Raw genomic sequence first — 14,984 nt, forward strand, 5'->3', positions numbered from 1 at the left:
ATGTTATCCATTATTTCGTCGCTTAGAATGGATTGGTAGTGAATTGCAAGAAATGTTTTGTATGCTTTTGTATTTTCATCCTGGTGAACCATGGAAAATACCTCAAGTAGTTCTTCTCAACTGCATTAAATAATTTCGTCAATATATTACACATATAATAAAAGCTTTTCCAAAGAGTTTGGCTTCCAAAGGAGGATGTGTAGGAAAAAGGTCAAAAATCTTAAAAATTAGATGCTTGAGAACAGAGAAAGGAATATGTGAATCAATAGATACTCAATGCACTGGGTAAAAAACCCAAAGCACCTGCCTTGCCGCAGGCAATCCCTGTGTCTCGTGTAGCTACACAATTCCTGCACAACACTAGGGCGTGTGATAGCAGCTGCTTCACTGAGGGCTTATCCAGCAGTTTCTGAGGTCAGTCTTGAATATAGCCAGAGTGTTGTTCAACTTGTCCCCTTCTGCCTTTTGGGGGTAGCCTGTAATCCAGGGTGTATACTAATAAGGAGTACACACATGGGAAAACACAAGAAACCTCACGTGGACTTAGTACTGAGCATTAGTACAGACATAGTTTGGCTGTGGCTAATTTCTGCTGCCTTTATTTCTTTCCATCACTTTTAATACATAGCAGAAATCTTCTTCCAAGTGTTTTTACCGAATTTTCCATGTAGATGTGCTGGGAAGGCACATTTGGAAACAGACACCTCCTTCCACCACAGCAGGATATCACAGAAAGTTGATACTTCGCCTGTAAACTTCAAGCCTCTGATGTGATTTCGCAGGGATGAATAACTACTGTCAGAAATGGTGACCTCCTGTTTTCCCAGCTCAATGCAGTAGCACAGAATGCTTTTCCAGACTTTGAAAGCGTATACTTTAACTAATCTTTTAATGAAAATCAAGTTTACGAACCAGCAAGCCAGATTTCTTTAAGAAGTCATTTTTATAGCACACTGACCCACGGCTATGAGTTAACATTTTAATAGGTAGTAATGTGATTAAAAACTCAGACATCCTATTGATGCTGGTGTTTACCAGGGGAGTACAAGGAGATTGATTGTTTCAGGATCAGTAATAATCAGCATATGGGTACTTTCTTGTGAAGATAATTGGCACCACACTGTTCAGAGTTTTACTTTCTTGAAGCTAAAAGAAGCCTGTGATTAGGAATCTATCTCTAGTTTAGACTTGCAAGGAAAGTGTGTTTAGAAAAGATAGGGAAGAATTAATACCAGCTGGCAAGATTGCGAGCTGTACAAGGAATTGAATATAGATAATTAAACAATACTTTGTCATAAGAAAAATGTTGTTATATGAAAGGTGTTTTTAGAACAACAACAGAAGTTGTATTGAAGCACTGTAATTTTAAAAGCTTCTCTTGGACTTTCTCAAGAAGGAGCAAAGAAGTCTACAAGAATAGTCTGTGAACAGTGTATCCTCAGATGCTTTTTTTGTACAGCCAAATACCTGCTTAGTTCAATTAAAAACACAGAAACAGAGCTAGATTATTTTTCTATAAGGGAGGCACAGTGCCTCAGTGAATACAAAAACATGCACTTCAGACCTGGCTTTTACAGTAGCCTTTTCATGCTGTGTGGTTGTCTGGAAAAATAGTGTTTGAAAGGTAGAGATGCTGCAAGTGCATACTTTCAGTAGGTGGTAGATAATTATATATATTTTAATGTTACTATTGTGAACAGCAGCATCCACTTCTTTCCTGTGTAATGAGATAAAACTAGATCTAAGTGCATCTGGTTTCTTCAGAGATTGCATGAAATTATTACTAAAGCAAAGGCATTTTCAGCCAAATGTGGAAAAACTCAGTGATATGTTGTTTTGAGCCTAGCAACATTAACATGGTATTCAGCATAATTTGATAACATCAATTAGTGAAAATACTCCCTGACAACAGACATAATGCTTTTTATTTTCAAAGAAACAGGCCTTCTCACTTCAACAAACTAAGAAGCTGTTACTGTATTTTAAAGAACCTTGAACACCGACCAATAATGCCATTGACTTCAAAAACGATACTGTATCCTTGACTTTTTCTTAGTGCTCTACTGTCTTGTAATTGAATCATATTAATTACCATGTGTCAATATCACCAAAAAGTTCCTTAGTGTTTTACTTAACCCAGGGTAATTGCTTGCAAAGAATCATTAAGATTTAATATCTCTGGAGTACTGGAAGTAGGGGAAAAGGTTTTTAAATTTACATCAGCCAGGTTGGATCTTATATGGGTTGGGGTGGGAAGGGATCCACTTTCATTGCCCAACTTGGAAAGTTTAATTCTCAACATTCATGGTTTTTTTCTGTGAAGCAAATTGGACAAAAGCAGTCTCACCTTGAATATTGTTAAAGCAGCAATTTGGAAATACTTTAGCTCCTGAACTAAGTAACAGGTATATTTTTAGAGTATTAGATTACAAGTTCTGTGCTCTAAAAATAGATGCTTTTATGTGATAAGGTGTTAAAAGTGAGCTCCGAGCTCTTCCTGGAGGTTTGGTGGCACAAAGCAGCCATAAAGCTGGAAGATCCAGTACCCTGAGAATTACTTCTGCCTTGTAAATTAAATCCCTATTCATTAAGAATGCTAAGTACTTCCTACACTAGTTAAAGGCAACGTAAGATCCCACTGAGGATCTTTGTTATTAATATGTTCAGGGAAAAGCTGGCCCTGGCTTTGGTACTGCTGGTTTTGTTTCCAATGGCAATTTATAAAATTTAACGTACCTTATGTTGCGTTAGTTATTTATATGCATTATTGTAAAAGGTGAGGCTCCAATCACTTGGACTGCTTCTCTTTATCCTTCACTGTGATACTTGAATGAAATGAAACGTAAATGGATGTGACTGCTGAATGCAATCTCCTTCTCTCGGCTGTTCCTCTGATGCAGCATACCACCCTGCATTTCTCTAGGCACAAGTATGGAAATGTGAGTTAGAGCTTCGCAAAACTTACCATGGAATTAGCTCAGATGTTCACAGGATTGGGTCTGTGATTTTCAGCATGTCAGGATGCCCATCACAGACAGGCATTAAAATACACAAAGATGGTGATAAAAGCCAGCAAAGCAAGCCAGCTCCAATTTAGTTTGGCAATGTCTTCTTTACACATTCCATTTCCCTTCCTATTTCAGCTCTCTCATACCCATGTGTGAAGTTACATGCTGTAGATGTCTGCAAATTTATTGTTAGGCATTACCAAATTATGCCAGTTTTCTCTTTAGATTGCCTATCCCTATCCTCCTGCCCCTGTTACACTTCCATGTAGAAAGTTCAAGCCAAAACAGATGTTCCAGGACTAGATTATTGCTGCCATAATAAAATCATTAGGAATAGTGATTAGCAGAAATCTAGGCTTTGGACATGGGCTCCAACCTACCAGATTTGATGGATTTTATGTCCGCACTGGTGTCCATTTGTGTAGCTTATGCAATGCCTGTTCAGCAGCAGCCTGAGACACGTGCCAGAGGAAGCTCTCCCGCTGCCTTCTCTCCATGCATTCTAAGTTGAATGGGTTTTGTTTGCATAGCTGATAGGTAAAGACCATGGTTTATGCAGCAGCACTCCTACCTTTTTAAATTCAGTAAAGCATTCCAAGATTTCCAGGGCAAAAATGCTCTGTGATGCCTATTGTCGTAAATATTGCATGCAAGCTTATTTGTATTTTTCAACTAGTTGAATAAAAAATGCAATGGTTTCAGTGAAAAACCTTCCATTTAGGGGTTGGTTTCAATACATTTAAATATATCTAAGGCACGTTTATACCTTGTGACCTATTATCTTCACCCACTGTGAAAATGCAACTCACGGTTTCGTTTGTTCCTGGAAAATTAGTGTTTCAGAAGGGCCGGGCCATAGACACAGGAGAAGTTGAGATTGGAGCACAAGTTATGCAGACGATCCCCCCTGGTTTATTCTGGCGCTTTCAGATTACTATACATCACCCCGTGTACCTGAAATTCAACATTTCACTGGCGAAGGATTCTCTGCTGGGAATTTATGGCAGAAGAAACATTCCACCTACTCACACTCAGGTAATTAGCAATAATACTAATTCTCTGTGCTTGTATTTTCAGACAGCAGTAGATGCAGGTGTTCACAAATAAACTTTCAAAGGACGGGAGGGAGAGAGGGACTGGCCGTAACCACAAACAGCAGACTGTTCATCCCTTTCTTTTACTGAGGTCTAGCTGTTCCCCCAAACTGCGCACTCAGGGGAGGGGACAAGGGAGGGAACAGTGTCACAGTGGAAGTGTCAGCGGTTGTGACCACTGCGATGTGACTGTCTGCAGGTTGGACAGGACACCCGGTGCTGCTGTGCGGCTCCTGCATCTGCTGTGCGAGGGCACTGTGATGAAGCACCAGATCATTTGAAAATGCTTTAGTCTATTTATGACTTCATCAAAACAAAATTACATCGTCAGTATAAAGAGTTAATTGAAAAAAAAAAAGTTTCTGGTTTTAGTATGAAGATTATTTTTGAGTGTTTACTCGTAGGGATTTTGCAGGAGAAAACCTAGCTAAGCAGTAAAAAAATGTGATATTGTTGGCCACATGAAACTTTTTAGGCTTAATGTATTGGCCACATGAAGCTGTCCTTTCTACACATAATAGATTCCTTTTGGCTTTCTTAGAGTAGGCTCAAACACCATAGAGGGTGACATACTTGTATTGGAATTATAGAAAGATTGTTTAGAAGGGACCCCTGGAGATCATCATGTAGTCTAACCTCAAAAATTATTTACTAGAATTTTGATCTTAGAAATAAGTGTTTTTAGCTGTCATTGACTTTAATTGAAGGTGGGTGTTTACTTAAGCTGAAGTTGAACTTTGCTGAAAATCAGAATGCTTAGAAAAACCTGGAGAAATATATACATTTCTTGAACAGGGATTCATGGAAAGGTTTACATTGCTGTTGCTTTGAGCTTAACTGGTCTTAAAGTTCTCAGCAGCAACTTGGTTAGGTATCAGGAACTTCCATGGAAAAAATAGATATTTATTTGCATTAATAAATTTAAGTATAAACAAAAATTATATTTAAGTTTTGATCTATGATATTGATATTAAAGGACAAACATTTATAAATCTGGTGCAGAACAACAGGTTCTTTGCATTTGACATGAATCATTGCATAGCACAGGCACTACAGCTTGGGAATTTTGGAATTATTTGGAATTATTCCCATTAAAGAGATGTTATTTTTGAAGTAAATCTGCTGTATTTAGTGCACCAAATCTGAATTTACCCTGCCATAGCAAATGGCAAGTGGTGGTGCCAGATTTCTGACCTACCATAATGCTCTTTATATGGAACCTGAAGTTAAATAGACTGGGATATGCAACTGCTGTCCACATTGGTGAATACTTAGACAATTTCTCTTAATATTTCAACTGTTTATTCCTGTTTGAACGAGGTGAGCAGAGTAGATTCATAAAAAATTGCCAGGTGGTTAATCTTTGCTCATTATTATTTCAGTTTGATTTTGTAAAACTGATGGATGGAAAACAGTTAATTAAACAGGAACCAAAAAACTCAGAGGAGCCTCAGCAAGCTCCCAGGAATCTGATCTTAACTTCGCTGCAAGAGACAGGTTTCATCGAGTATATGGACCAGGGAGCTTGGCATATGGCTTTCTACAACGATGGAAAGAAAGTGGAGCAGGTGTTTGTGCTAACTACAGCGATTGGTAAGATCAATTACAAGAAAATTGCTATTCTGATTATTACAGTAGAAACCTGTGTTTGAAAAGAAATTATTGACCTTGATTCCAGCTTCTCTTAAGTATTCTCTTAAATATGCTATATTTCAGCTTAGTTTAATTAACCTCAGTGGAGCAACTTCATGTTTATGCTAATATTAGACAAATAGCCATATTTGTGTATTAAAGATGGATATTATCAAATTAATTAACTGTCAAGTTTCCATGTATATTAAGATTTTGATACTATATCTTGAATGCTTGAGTAATTTCTGGTGTTATGTTGCTCAAAGTAAAAGAGATTATGTCTGCCCTCTGTTTACGTGGGAACCATAAATCCTACAAAAATTATCCAGGCTTTAAGTTCTTATTTACAGTATTTTAGTCAGTTAGAAAATCTAAAAGTCAGCTTTCGTGGACTTGGTCGTGATCGTCATTGATGGACGGGTGCTGTTATTTTACACAGTTATTCGAATGCACCATTTTGTTTGAAGCACAGAAGGCAAATAGAGGAGACGGTGTCCTGGTGGCACATCAGATCCCTGCTGCCTTTTTATACATGGAGATGGTAAATGTTTGCAACTGTAGGTGTTGTTGGTGAGCAGTGCTCACACGTAGGGTTTCTTTGGGCTTTAAATTTACATGAGGCGTTGTATTTATGACAGTCTCGGTTTGCTGCAAGACTTTAACCACTATGCCCTTTAGTTAACCTGTTCTACCATATGTTTAGCAAGATGTCTTTTCTAGTAATGGACATGCCATCTGCTCTTTAGAATGATTGGATGCTATTTTTACTGACAGTAAACACCTTGCAGAGCAGGACTGTATGATTCAAATACCAAGATTTTGAAGGACTTGCAGGAAAATAATTTAGAAATTGAGATAGAATTGTAATGACTGGTTTGGGATTAAAAGTTCATATTTGCTCTCTTCAGAAAAGTAAATCTCTTACAAGCAAGAAAAACTGCCATTGTTCGATGCCATATGAGAGAACAATATTCAAGCAATTTATGAAGCATCTTCACAGATGGTCTGTGAGGAGTATGAAACCTGTCCAAACTCCAGTCCAGATTAGAATCCAAATACCTGCCCACTTGTTTATTTCTACTGTAAGACAGCAGTGTTTATATGGGAGGGTTTAACCAATATTTCATTTTTAAGTAGCATAACCTCAGAAAAAAAAAAAAAAAAAAAAGAAAAGAAATTGGATGCTGAGGTTCAGTTCTTAATACATTTGGTGAAAAAGAATTTGTCCAACCCTTCTCTGGCCAAAAAGCAGAACAGACTGGGTCTCACAGAGGGGAGCAGTGAGAGCCAGAGTGCAGCAGGAATCCTTATACTTCATCTCAGAAATGGCTGCAAGAAGACCCTTTGGGGAAAAAGAGGGTTCATGTTACAAGAATGTACCATAGATGCATTTGAAAATAGTGCTAACTATTGTGCTTCATAACCTGTCTAGCTGCTTCTCTTATTTTTATTTGCATAATGGTTCTTGGTTGTTTCTTTGAGGATTTACACACAAAGTATAATAATCCTTGAGCCATGCTCCTTACCCCAGACTGGGCTGGAGTCATATTTGACATCTCCGCTGACAAAGGAATCAACCAGAACCGGAGATTGAAACACTCAGAGCAAGAGCTCGGGTGCATCTCTGCCATGTGCTGCCGCTGGCTGTGTGAAGCACTCATGCCCTCCTCATAAGCGTCTGTTAGGTAGTATTTCGTGTTGCTCAATGTTAGTTATGTGCAAAATTGATTTTGCTGACACTTCAGCTAAAGCTCTGCTCAGACTTTCCCTTGAGAGGGTAATTTGCATGCAAAATCTGACATGCCTCAAGCACTTGCACAGACTGAATAAAGACCCCTCCCAAACTAGACATTGCATTGAGGGAAAGTAACTTTTCAAACTGTTAATTCTCCATTTCATATCAATGTAGGGATCATTTACCACGTGATTCTGGAAAACTGAGAAGACAGGCAAGTGTACAGATAGAGCAAGAGAAAAGTTGATAATGAATAGTAATACATAAATTTAATAAAGAGCAGCATATCTGTGAAAAAAAAACTTAATTCTGAAAACAAGCTTCTTTTTTTTACTTTGAGCTAGACATCTGTGTACAGGTTGTGGATATCTCATTAAGAGATACATATCAAATGCCTGTTCTTTGGTACAAACTGATAGCATGAAAGGAACATTTTTAAATAGCAGTAGAAGTTTTCAAGAGGAACCAATCCTTATCTGTCCAAGTGCCCATAAATAGGACCAAAATAAACTTATTTCAGTTATTTGTATTAGTTGTAGGATGGGCTTATAATCAATCTTCTGACAAGTTATGTTTGTGTTTAAAAGTATATCAGATTTGTTCCAATGCTATGCATTTTCTTGAGAGATGTTTTTCCTCCCAAATCACTTGCTGTGGGTGGATACTCTTCAAAAGGATCTGGGTTTTCTTCTTTTCCCCACAATGGTTATTATTTTATGGGAAAGGAGGCGTGTTCTTCATCTTCCTACAGCCAGAGGTACTTCCCCACATCTATTAGTGCTTGTGCCTGTAAAACAGCCGCAGTTCCCCATGTCCTGCAGCCCCGTCCCCTCCTGCCCGGTCCCTCACTGCTTGTGCTGGCCTGGCTGGGACCTTCCCCCACGGGAGCGCCTGGGCCTTGGGTTTGCTTCATATTCTTTACGTAAAACCCCTATAAATCAATGAATCCACTGAATCCCTGTAGGAAATACATGTGTAAATTAAAACCAGCTAATTCTTGTACAGATATGAGCTTGTCCCCAAATGTGTGAGGTTAAGTGGTTTACTGGCCAAAGCTCTGCGATGAAGTTTAAAATCAGAATCGAAGGTGGTTTGTTGTTTACGTTCGGTGGTTGGTTTTTTGGTTGGTTGGTCTGGATTTTCTTTTTGTTGTTGTTGGTTGGTTGGGTTTTTTTCTTCAAATCCAGTTCGTAGTCTTCTATTGCATTGAGTTCCATCACTGCATTGTATAGAAGTGGAAATCCTACCCTCCTCCAAGGAATTCAATTCACATAGTTCAGGTGAACATCATAGAAGGCAATTTACTCTATAAACAGGTTTCAAACAAATTACTTCAGCAATAAAGGAAAATGTTTAAGGCGGACATTTTTCAGCAAATACTCTGGTTTTTGCAGTGCTTTTAATGGCGGTAAATTTTACATGAACACTTACTTTAAAAGCTTTTTGGTATAATATAAATGATGCACTTGTTATCTCGAAGCTGTCAAGACAAAATCTAATATTTGTAAGCTGCTTGAACAGGAATTTTGTTTTATGCTCCCTATGAATGAAAATGGGCCTTTTACTGCTTCTGCACCTATTTGTATGTTAAGATGTGTCCTGCAGAGTGAGGTGAAGATGCCATTCATTTCAAATTCAAGCAATTTATATTTCTCTTTGTTCACAACTCTCTGAATAAACAGAAATCCTGGATGACTGCTCTACTAATTGCAATGGGAATGGAGAATGTATCTCGGGGCACTGCCACTGTTTCCCAGGATTTCTTGGTCCTGATTGTGCAAAAGGTAATCTCGTATTAACTGACCCCCAGTGCCTGACAGGGCTCATGATTATGATGTGTGACTGCTAGGCTTGCAGAGATTCAGAGTGATTAATGGAGATTAAACTCCTTTTTCCAGCCAGATGGCAGATACAGTACAAGCACACGTATAGAAAGTTCCTTTATACTATACATGAGCTAAAATGCATCAACCACCTCTCCTTGACTTTCAGAGTTAATAGATTCCTCCATTCCCCTTTGCATCCACTCCACGACTACAAAATACATTTTTAAAATACTTGTGTTAGCTTAGCATAATATTTTCTGTTATTTAAAAGTGACCAACAGTTTCACTTCAGCGAAAATTGCACAAGTAAGTCAAATGCTTCTGTGGTCTTAAGGTGAATAGAGTGTAGAAAAGAGACCTAAAGCAGCTTAGACACTGTTTTCCAGCATTGGGAAAAAAAAAAATGCTAAAAAGATTGTAAGTGATCTTCTTTGTGTTTCAGATATTGTTGTTGGCATTATCCATCATCTGCTGTAGATGATGTCTGGAAGCTCTCATGTTTTTCCAACATTTCATCAAATTTAGGCTGGACTATTTTTTAAGAGCTGCATTGTAAAACTAAGCTTCCACATTGCTGGTTTACGTGCAGATCAGTAATGGCTAAAACTTCAGTAATGTTAAGTCTGCTTAGAAGAAAGAAGAAAATGGCAGTGTCTTGCTTCAGTTCACAGGGAAAAAATATTAATCTTCCTGAAAGTCATAAGTAGGCATCACTGTGCAAATTTTCTGCAGAGTCCAATCAAGGGGAGGGAATTATTTTTATCTTCTAAGATATCCCTTTTCAGGTCAAACTTCACGTATACTGTTGAAGCAGACTGAGGAGACGGGGACATTGTGTTGCTGCTGCACTGCCTAGTTAAAAGATTGCAATCTGTCACAACCCTTGAATCGAATGGAGGATCAGGGGGGCTGGAATGGAAAAGCCATTTTACTGAACGATAAATGCACTAAATGTTAATCTATGTAAGTATGTAAATACATTAAAAAGATCAATTTGTCTTCTTCAGATTCCTGTCCAGTGCTGTGCAGTGGAAATGGAGAATACGAGAAAGGTCACTGTGTGTGTCGAAATGGGTGGAAAGGACCAGAGTGTGATGTTCCAGAAGAACAGTGTATTGATCCAACCTGCTTTGGCCATGGCACTTGTATCATGGGTGTCTGTATCTGTGTCCCTGGATACAAAGGAGAGATTTGTGAGGAAGGTTTGTGAAGTTTCCCTCTCTATACTTAGGGAGGTTGATTTTTGTCTTTAATCTCCAAACCTGTTTTAAGGTAGTTAAGAACCTGTGTAGATGTGAGTAGCTTACTGTCAAGCAGTACTGTTTTTCTCAGAACTACCTTTACTATCTCACGGAAAGTAATTCTAAGAAAGAAAATTATCAAAGGTAAAGGCATTCAGCTCTCAGTGAGAGTCAGTGGAAGCTGATCACATAATTTCCAAGTTTCATATTTTTATTCTAAAAGATTAGAATTATTTAACTTTGTCTAATGTAATAACTGTAGCATGGGCAGTCTTCTGAAATACTCAGTTTGTCTTTCAGTCCAGGAGGACTCTGGTTCTCAGATGATTTGTCAGAAGATCATTTAAACAAAATGGAATGTGGTTCTCCAAAGTAATCAGCAGATCATAATCAGCTTTTCCCTTTCTTTATTCTGTTACAACTTAGATTTTTCTGCAAAGAACACATTGACAATATAAAGCCAAAAGAGCAGCAGTTTCAGTTTACCAGAGCATGTTGTATAGTTCTGTTGTCATATGTCATTTTTACTGTGAGCCTCTGTTCAGGGTACTAAAGTGGCATCCTTTAAGGCTTATCTAATAAAAAGTGGGAAATTCTGAGAACAAGTAATTGTACTTTTGCTAGTTGTAGCACCAATGTGTCTATGCCCTCGTCTATGGAAAGAAGGAGTTGTCGTTTGCCTGTTAGCATTTCTGAGATAGCTCATCAGCTTTGACGTTCTTCCCGTGTGCATAGCCTCAGAAAGCAGAACTCTTCTTCATGCTTGCCCTGATTTGATTATTTTTCACTAGTCCCCTTAGCCTGAAGCTTGTGACAGCATACTTTATGCTTCCTGCTATATAGATTTTAGGTAATTCTTTTGAGTAGCACACAGAGGAGGCTCTTTATGTGGCTTGAATTCTCTAGTCAGAAAAATATCCAGGATGGATTTGATGGATTTGACATACCTGGTATGGTTTTTAAAGGGAGGATCAAGAAAATGCCTCTGACATACTCATACTTGGTAGTTTCAGAAGCGGGCAAAAGCAAGAAAAACCCAAATGGGAAAAAGCAAGTAATACACGGTTTTCCTCACTGAAGCTATTGCCAAACAAGTCAGTAGCTAGTGAGAGACTGACTGCTGTTTTCATTTGCTTTGTTTCTTACCATAATGTGATGAAAAAATGAAAAAAATAGAGATAAATATACTCGGGCAGCTATTGAATCTAAGAGCATGAAAACATGGGATTTTTCAAATAAGAGATATCTTTAACTTTTTTTAAAGGGTGGAATTATGTAGAAATAGGGTGTATGAAACAAACCTGTGCAACCAAGCACAGTGAGGTTTTATTGTAGCCGTGCAGGCATGGCATGACTGTTCAGCTTTCTGTATTGTACAACATAGCTTGTACGGTAGTGGAAGTAATTCTGTCAGGAATTCAGATTATGTTACTGTATGAGTTTAGTATTGTAGCATTGTTGTTGACATAGCAGGCATACTAGCAGCCATGCTATCCAGGGAACATCAGTGGCTACATGTATTCGTTGCTATGGGAGTCCTTTGAATTTGTCCTGGCAGGTTAGCACTACTAAAGCAAGTGATACTTTTTGAACTGTTTATGGAGTCACTCCATTAATTTTAAAAGATCAGCAAAATAAAGAGCTGTCTCAGGATGAGAGAAAATTGCCAAGTGTTTTTGTCCTATGCTTAGCAAGATATGCGTTGTCCAGAAACACTGATTCCCCCCTTTCAGAATTACATTGGGCTATGCACAAGGCTGAGAGTCTGAAAAAGATACAAAATAAAATTTGAAATAATAAATTGAACGGATGACACAGCAGCTCTGACACAGCATCACTTCTTTCTTCTTCAGTCAGAAGGTCCTATAAACTGAAGGCCATTAATCTCTATGTCCAAAGTATTTAATCTTCCATTATTGAGGCAGAGAGCATCTCTTCAGTCATGTAGTAGACAATACTGTCTGTTTACAATTTAACTATTAAAACAGTACTTGTGCTGATATTTGAAAAATGCACACAAGAACTTCCAAAGTGCCTCTTTAACATTAGTCTGAAGCGTGATCCAACATGAATAGGCTTTTGGCTAATTGTTTCCCATGCTCGGACCCCACAAATTCCCTTTCAGCTCTGCAGTCTTACTGCAGCCTCCAGAGCAGGCAGGTTGTGTTCTGCTTAAAATCTGTCTTATTAAAGAAGTACTGGGGCATTAGGAAAGAATATGCTGATTATACAGGACTAACCAGCTGATTTAAATTCTTCTACAAAGCTCCTGAATTTTTCGCTAGGAATACTTTAATCCAAATTGAGAACAAATGTAGCTCTTGGTCTGTTTGCAAATTGTTCATCAGTACATTATGACTTTTATGAATCTGTTCATTATCTGCAATTGCCCAGCACATGCTTTTTATGAGAGTGTGAGATTTTTTTAGAGCAAGCATTCAGTCAGAGATTCACTACTTAGGGTTAGTGGATGGCCATTTTTTTTTGTACCAAATTTTCAGTTGTAGAGAAAGCTTTCCACAAGAAGATGAAAGAATAAATCTTCCTTTTTCCAGATGTAAAGAAAACATAGAGCACAGATACCCAAATGGAAACAGAATGTGCAATTGTAGAGGTAATTACTAATTGGTGCTCTTTTCTCCAAGCCCTGCTACTGAAGCACAGACTTCACTGACTTGGACCAAGAGATCCATCTTGGAAATCTGCAATTAAAAAATAAGACAATATCCTTGACAAGCAGAATCATATGACCTCTAACAGCCTACGTGCTTGCTTTTTTTTCTTCTCTTTGGCTTATACATTTCTGTACAGATGTTAGGGTAGACTGCTTTGTCCTTGTGTTTGTTAACATCGTTTCAGGTTGGGTATTTGCACAAAAATCCCCAATTAATCTGAATCCCTGGTGTTGTATTTCACCAGGAAACCCCTGTCAAGCTGCTGGCTTTATGTTCTAAGTTGTATATTCCCTGCTTTCCAGAGGACTGCTTGGATCCCACGTGCTCTGGCCACGGCGTGTGCGTTCAAGGGGAATGTCACTGCTCGGCGGGCTGGGGCGGCGTGAACTGCGAGACACCACTGCCCGTGTGCCAGGAGCAGTGCTCGGGGCACGGGACCTTCCTCCTGGACACGGGGCTCTGCAGCTGTGAGCCGCAGTGGACGGGTCCGGACTGTTCAACAGGTATGCTGGAGATGTTACTTTTTCAATAATGCTTATACTTTCTGTTTGAGTCGCAAAAGAACGTGGTTGCTATTAATGTGCTGATTTGGAGTTTTTAAAAAAAAAAAAAACAAACAAGATAGAGATGAACCAGGAGCGCGGTGGCATGGTGCCGAGTGGGCTTGTCAGCAACTGGCTTTATGTTGGCAAGGAGAGCAGTGTAGGGAAAAGGGACCTGGGGGTCTTGGGGGACAACACGATGACCATGCAGCCAGCATGGCCAATGATACCTGGGGTGGACTAGAAGGGGGGTGGTCAATAGGTCAAAGCTTCTCCTGCCCCTCTACTCTGCCCTGGGGAGACCACACCTGGAATATTGTGTCCAGTTGTGGCCCCTCAGTTCCAGCAGGACAGGGAACTGCTGGAGAGAGTCCAGCACAGCCATGAAGATGCTGAAGGGAGTGGAGCATCTCCCGTGTGAGGAAAGGCTGAGGGAGCTGGGGCTCTGGAGCTTGGAAAAGAGGAGACTGAGGGGTGACCTCATTCATGGTGATCAATATGGAAAGGGTGAGTGTCAGGAGGATGGAGCCAGGCTCTTCTCGGTGACAACCAATGACAGGACAAGGGGCAGTGGGTGCAAACTGTAACACAGGAGGTTCCACTTAAATATGAGAAGAAACTTCTTCCTGGTGAGGGTGCCAGAGCCTGGCCCAGGCTGCCCAGGGGGGTTGTGGAGTCTCCTTCTCTGCAGACATTCTAACCCGCCTGGACACCTTCCTGTGTAACCTCATCTGGGTGTTCCTGCTCCGGCGGCGGGATTGCACTGGATGAGCTTTCCAGGTCCCTCCCAATCCCTGCCATTCGGTGACAATGTGATAGGAAGGGTTTTCCTCTGTGACAGGAATACTGAGTGCCTGATGGTGTGCCAGTGAGAGCAGCAGTCCCACCAGAGCGCACGTCCCTCCAGGCATGGGTCGGAGTTAGCGTGACTCTCACCTGAGATGCTGAGCACTTATCAGGCTCATGCGATGAGGGAACCCACAGCTCTCAGAGACACTGAGAGTATATAAAAAAAACCCTAATGGTCTAAATTCAGTGACTGATGAGGAAGAAGGCTCTGTCAAAAAAATCTTTAAACAAAAATGACCATCCATTCTCTCACACTGAGATAAAAACTCTTTTCTTTCTTAGACGACCATCAAGGTTTGATCCCACTGAATTTGCTTAAGAGTTGAAATGGATTTCCTATGTGCTTTGTACATTTACATTTCGTTTTCTTGAAATGAATGCA

At 39.5% G+C, this 14,984-nt stretch overlaps 1 protein-coding gene across 2 annotated transcripts in view; it reads left to right on the forward strand.

The window, feature by feature from the left end:
* TENM1 (teneurin transmembrane protein 1) overlaps nucleotides 1–14,984 on the forward strand; it is a gene marked incomplete at both ends in the record, with an annotated part of 239,415 nt that overhangs the window by 111,213 nt on the left and 113,218 nt on the right. For both annotated transcript variants that reach the window (XM_080352763.1, XM_080352764.1), the window contains 5 exons: nucleotides 3,844–4,043; nucleotides 5,485–5,695; nucleotides 9,152–9,253; nucleotides 10,303–10,497; nucleotides 13,514–13,714. In XM_080352763.1, coding sequence (XP_080208889.1) covers nucleotides 3,844–4,043; nucleotides 5,485–5,695; nucleotides 9,152–9,253; nucleotides 10,303–10,497; nucleotides 13,514–13,714 — 909 coding nt within the window. The remainder of the gene's footprint in view (nucleotides 1–3,843; nucleotides 4,044–5,484; nucleotides 5,696–9,151; nucleotides 9,254–10,302; nucleotides 10,498–13,513; nucleotides 13,715–14,984) is intronic.

This window comes from Nesoenas mayeri (assembly GCF_963082525.1).
Source record: "Nesoenas mayeri genome assembly, chromosome: 13".
Taxonomy (NCBI): Eukaryota; Metazoa; Chordata; class Aves; order Columbiformes; family Columbidae; genus Nesoenas; species Nesoenas mayeri.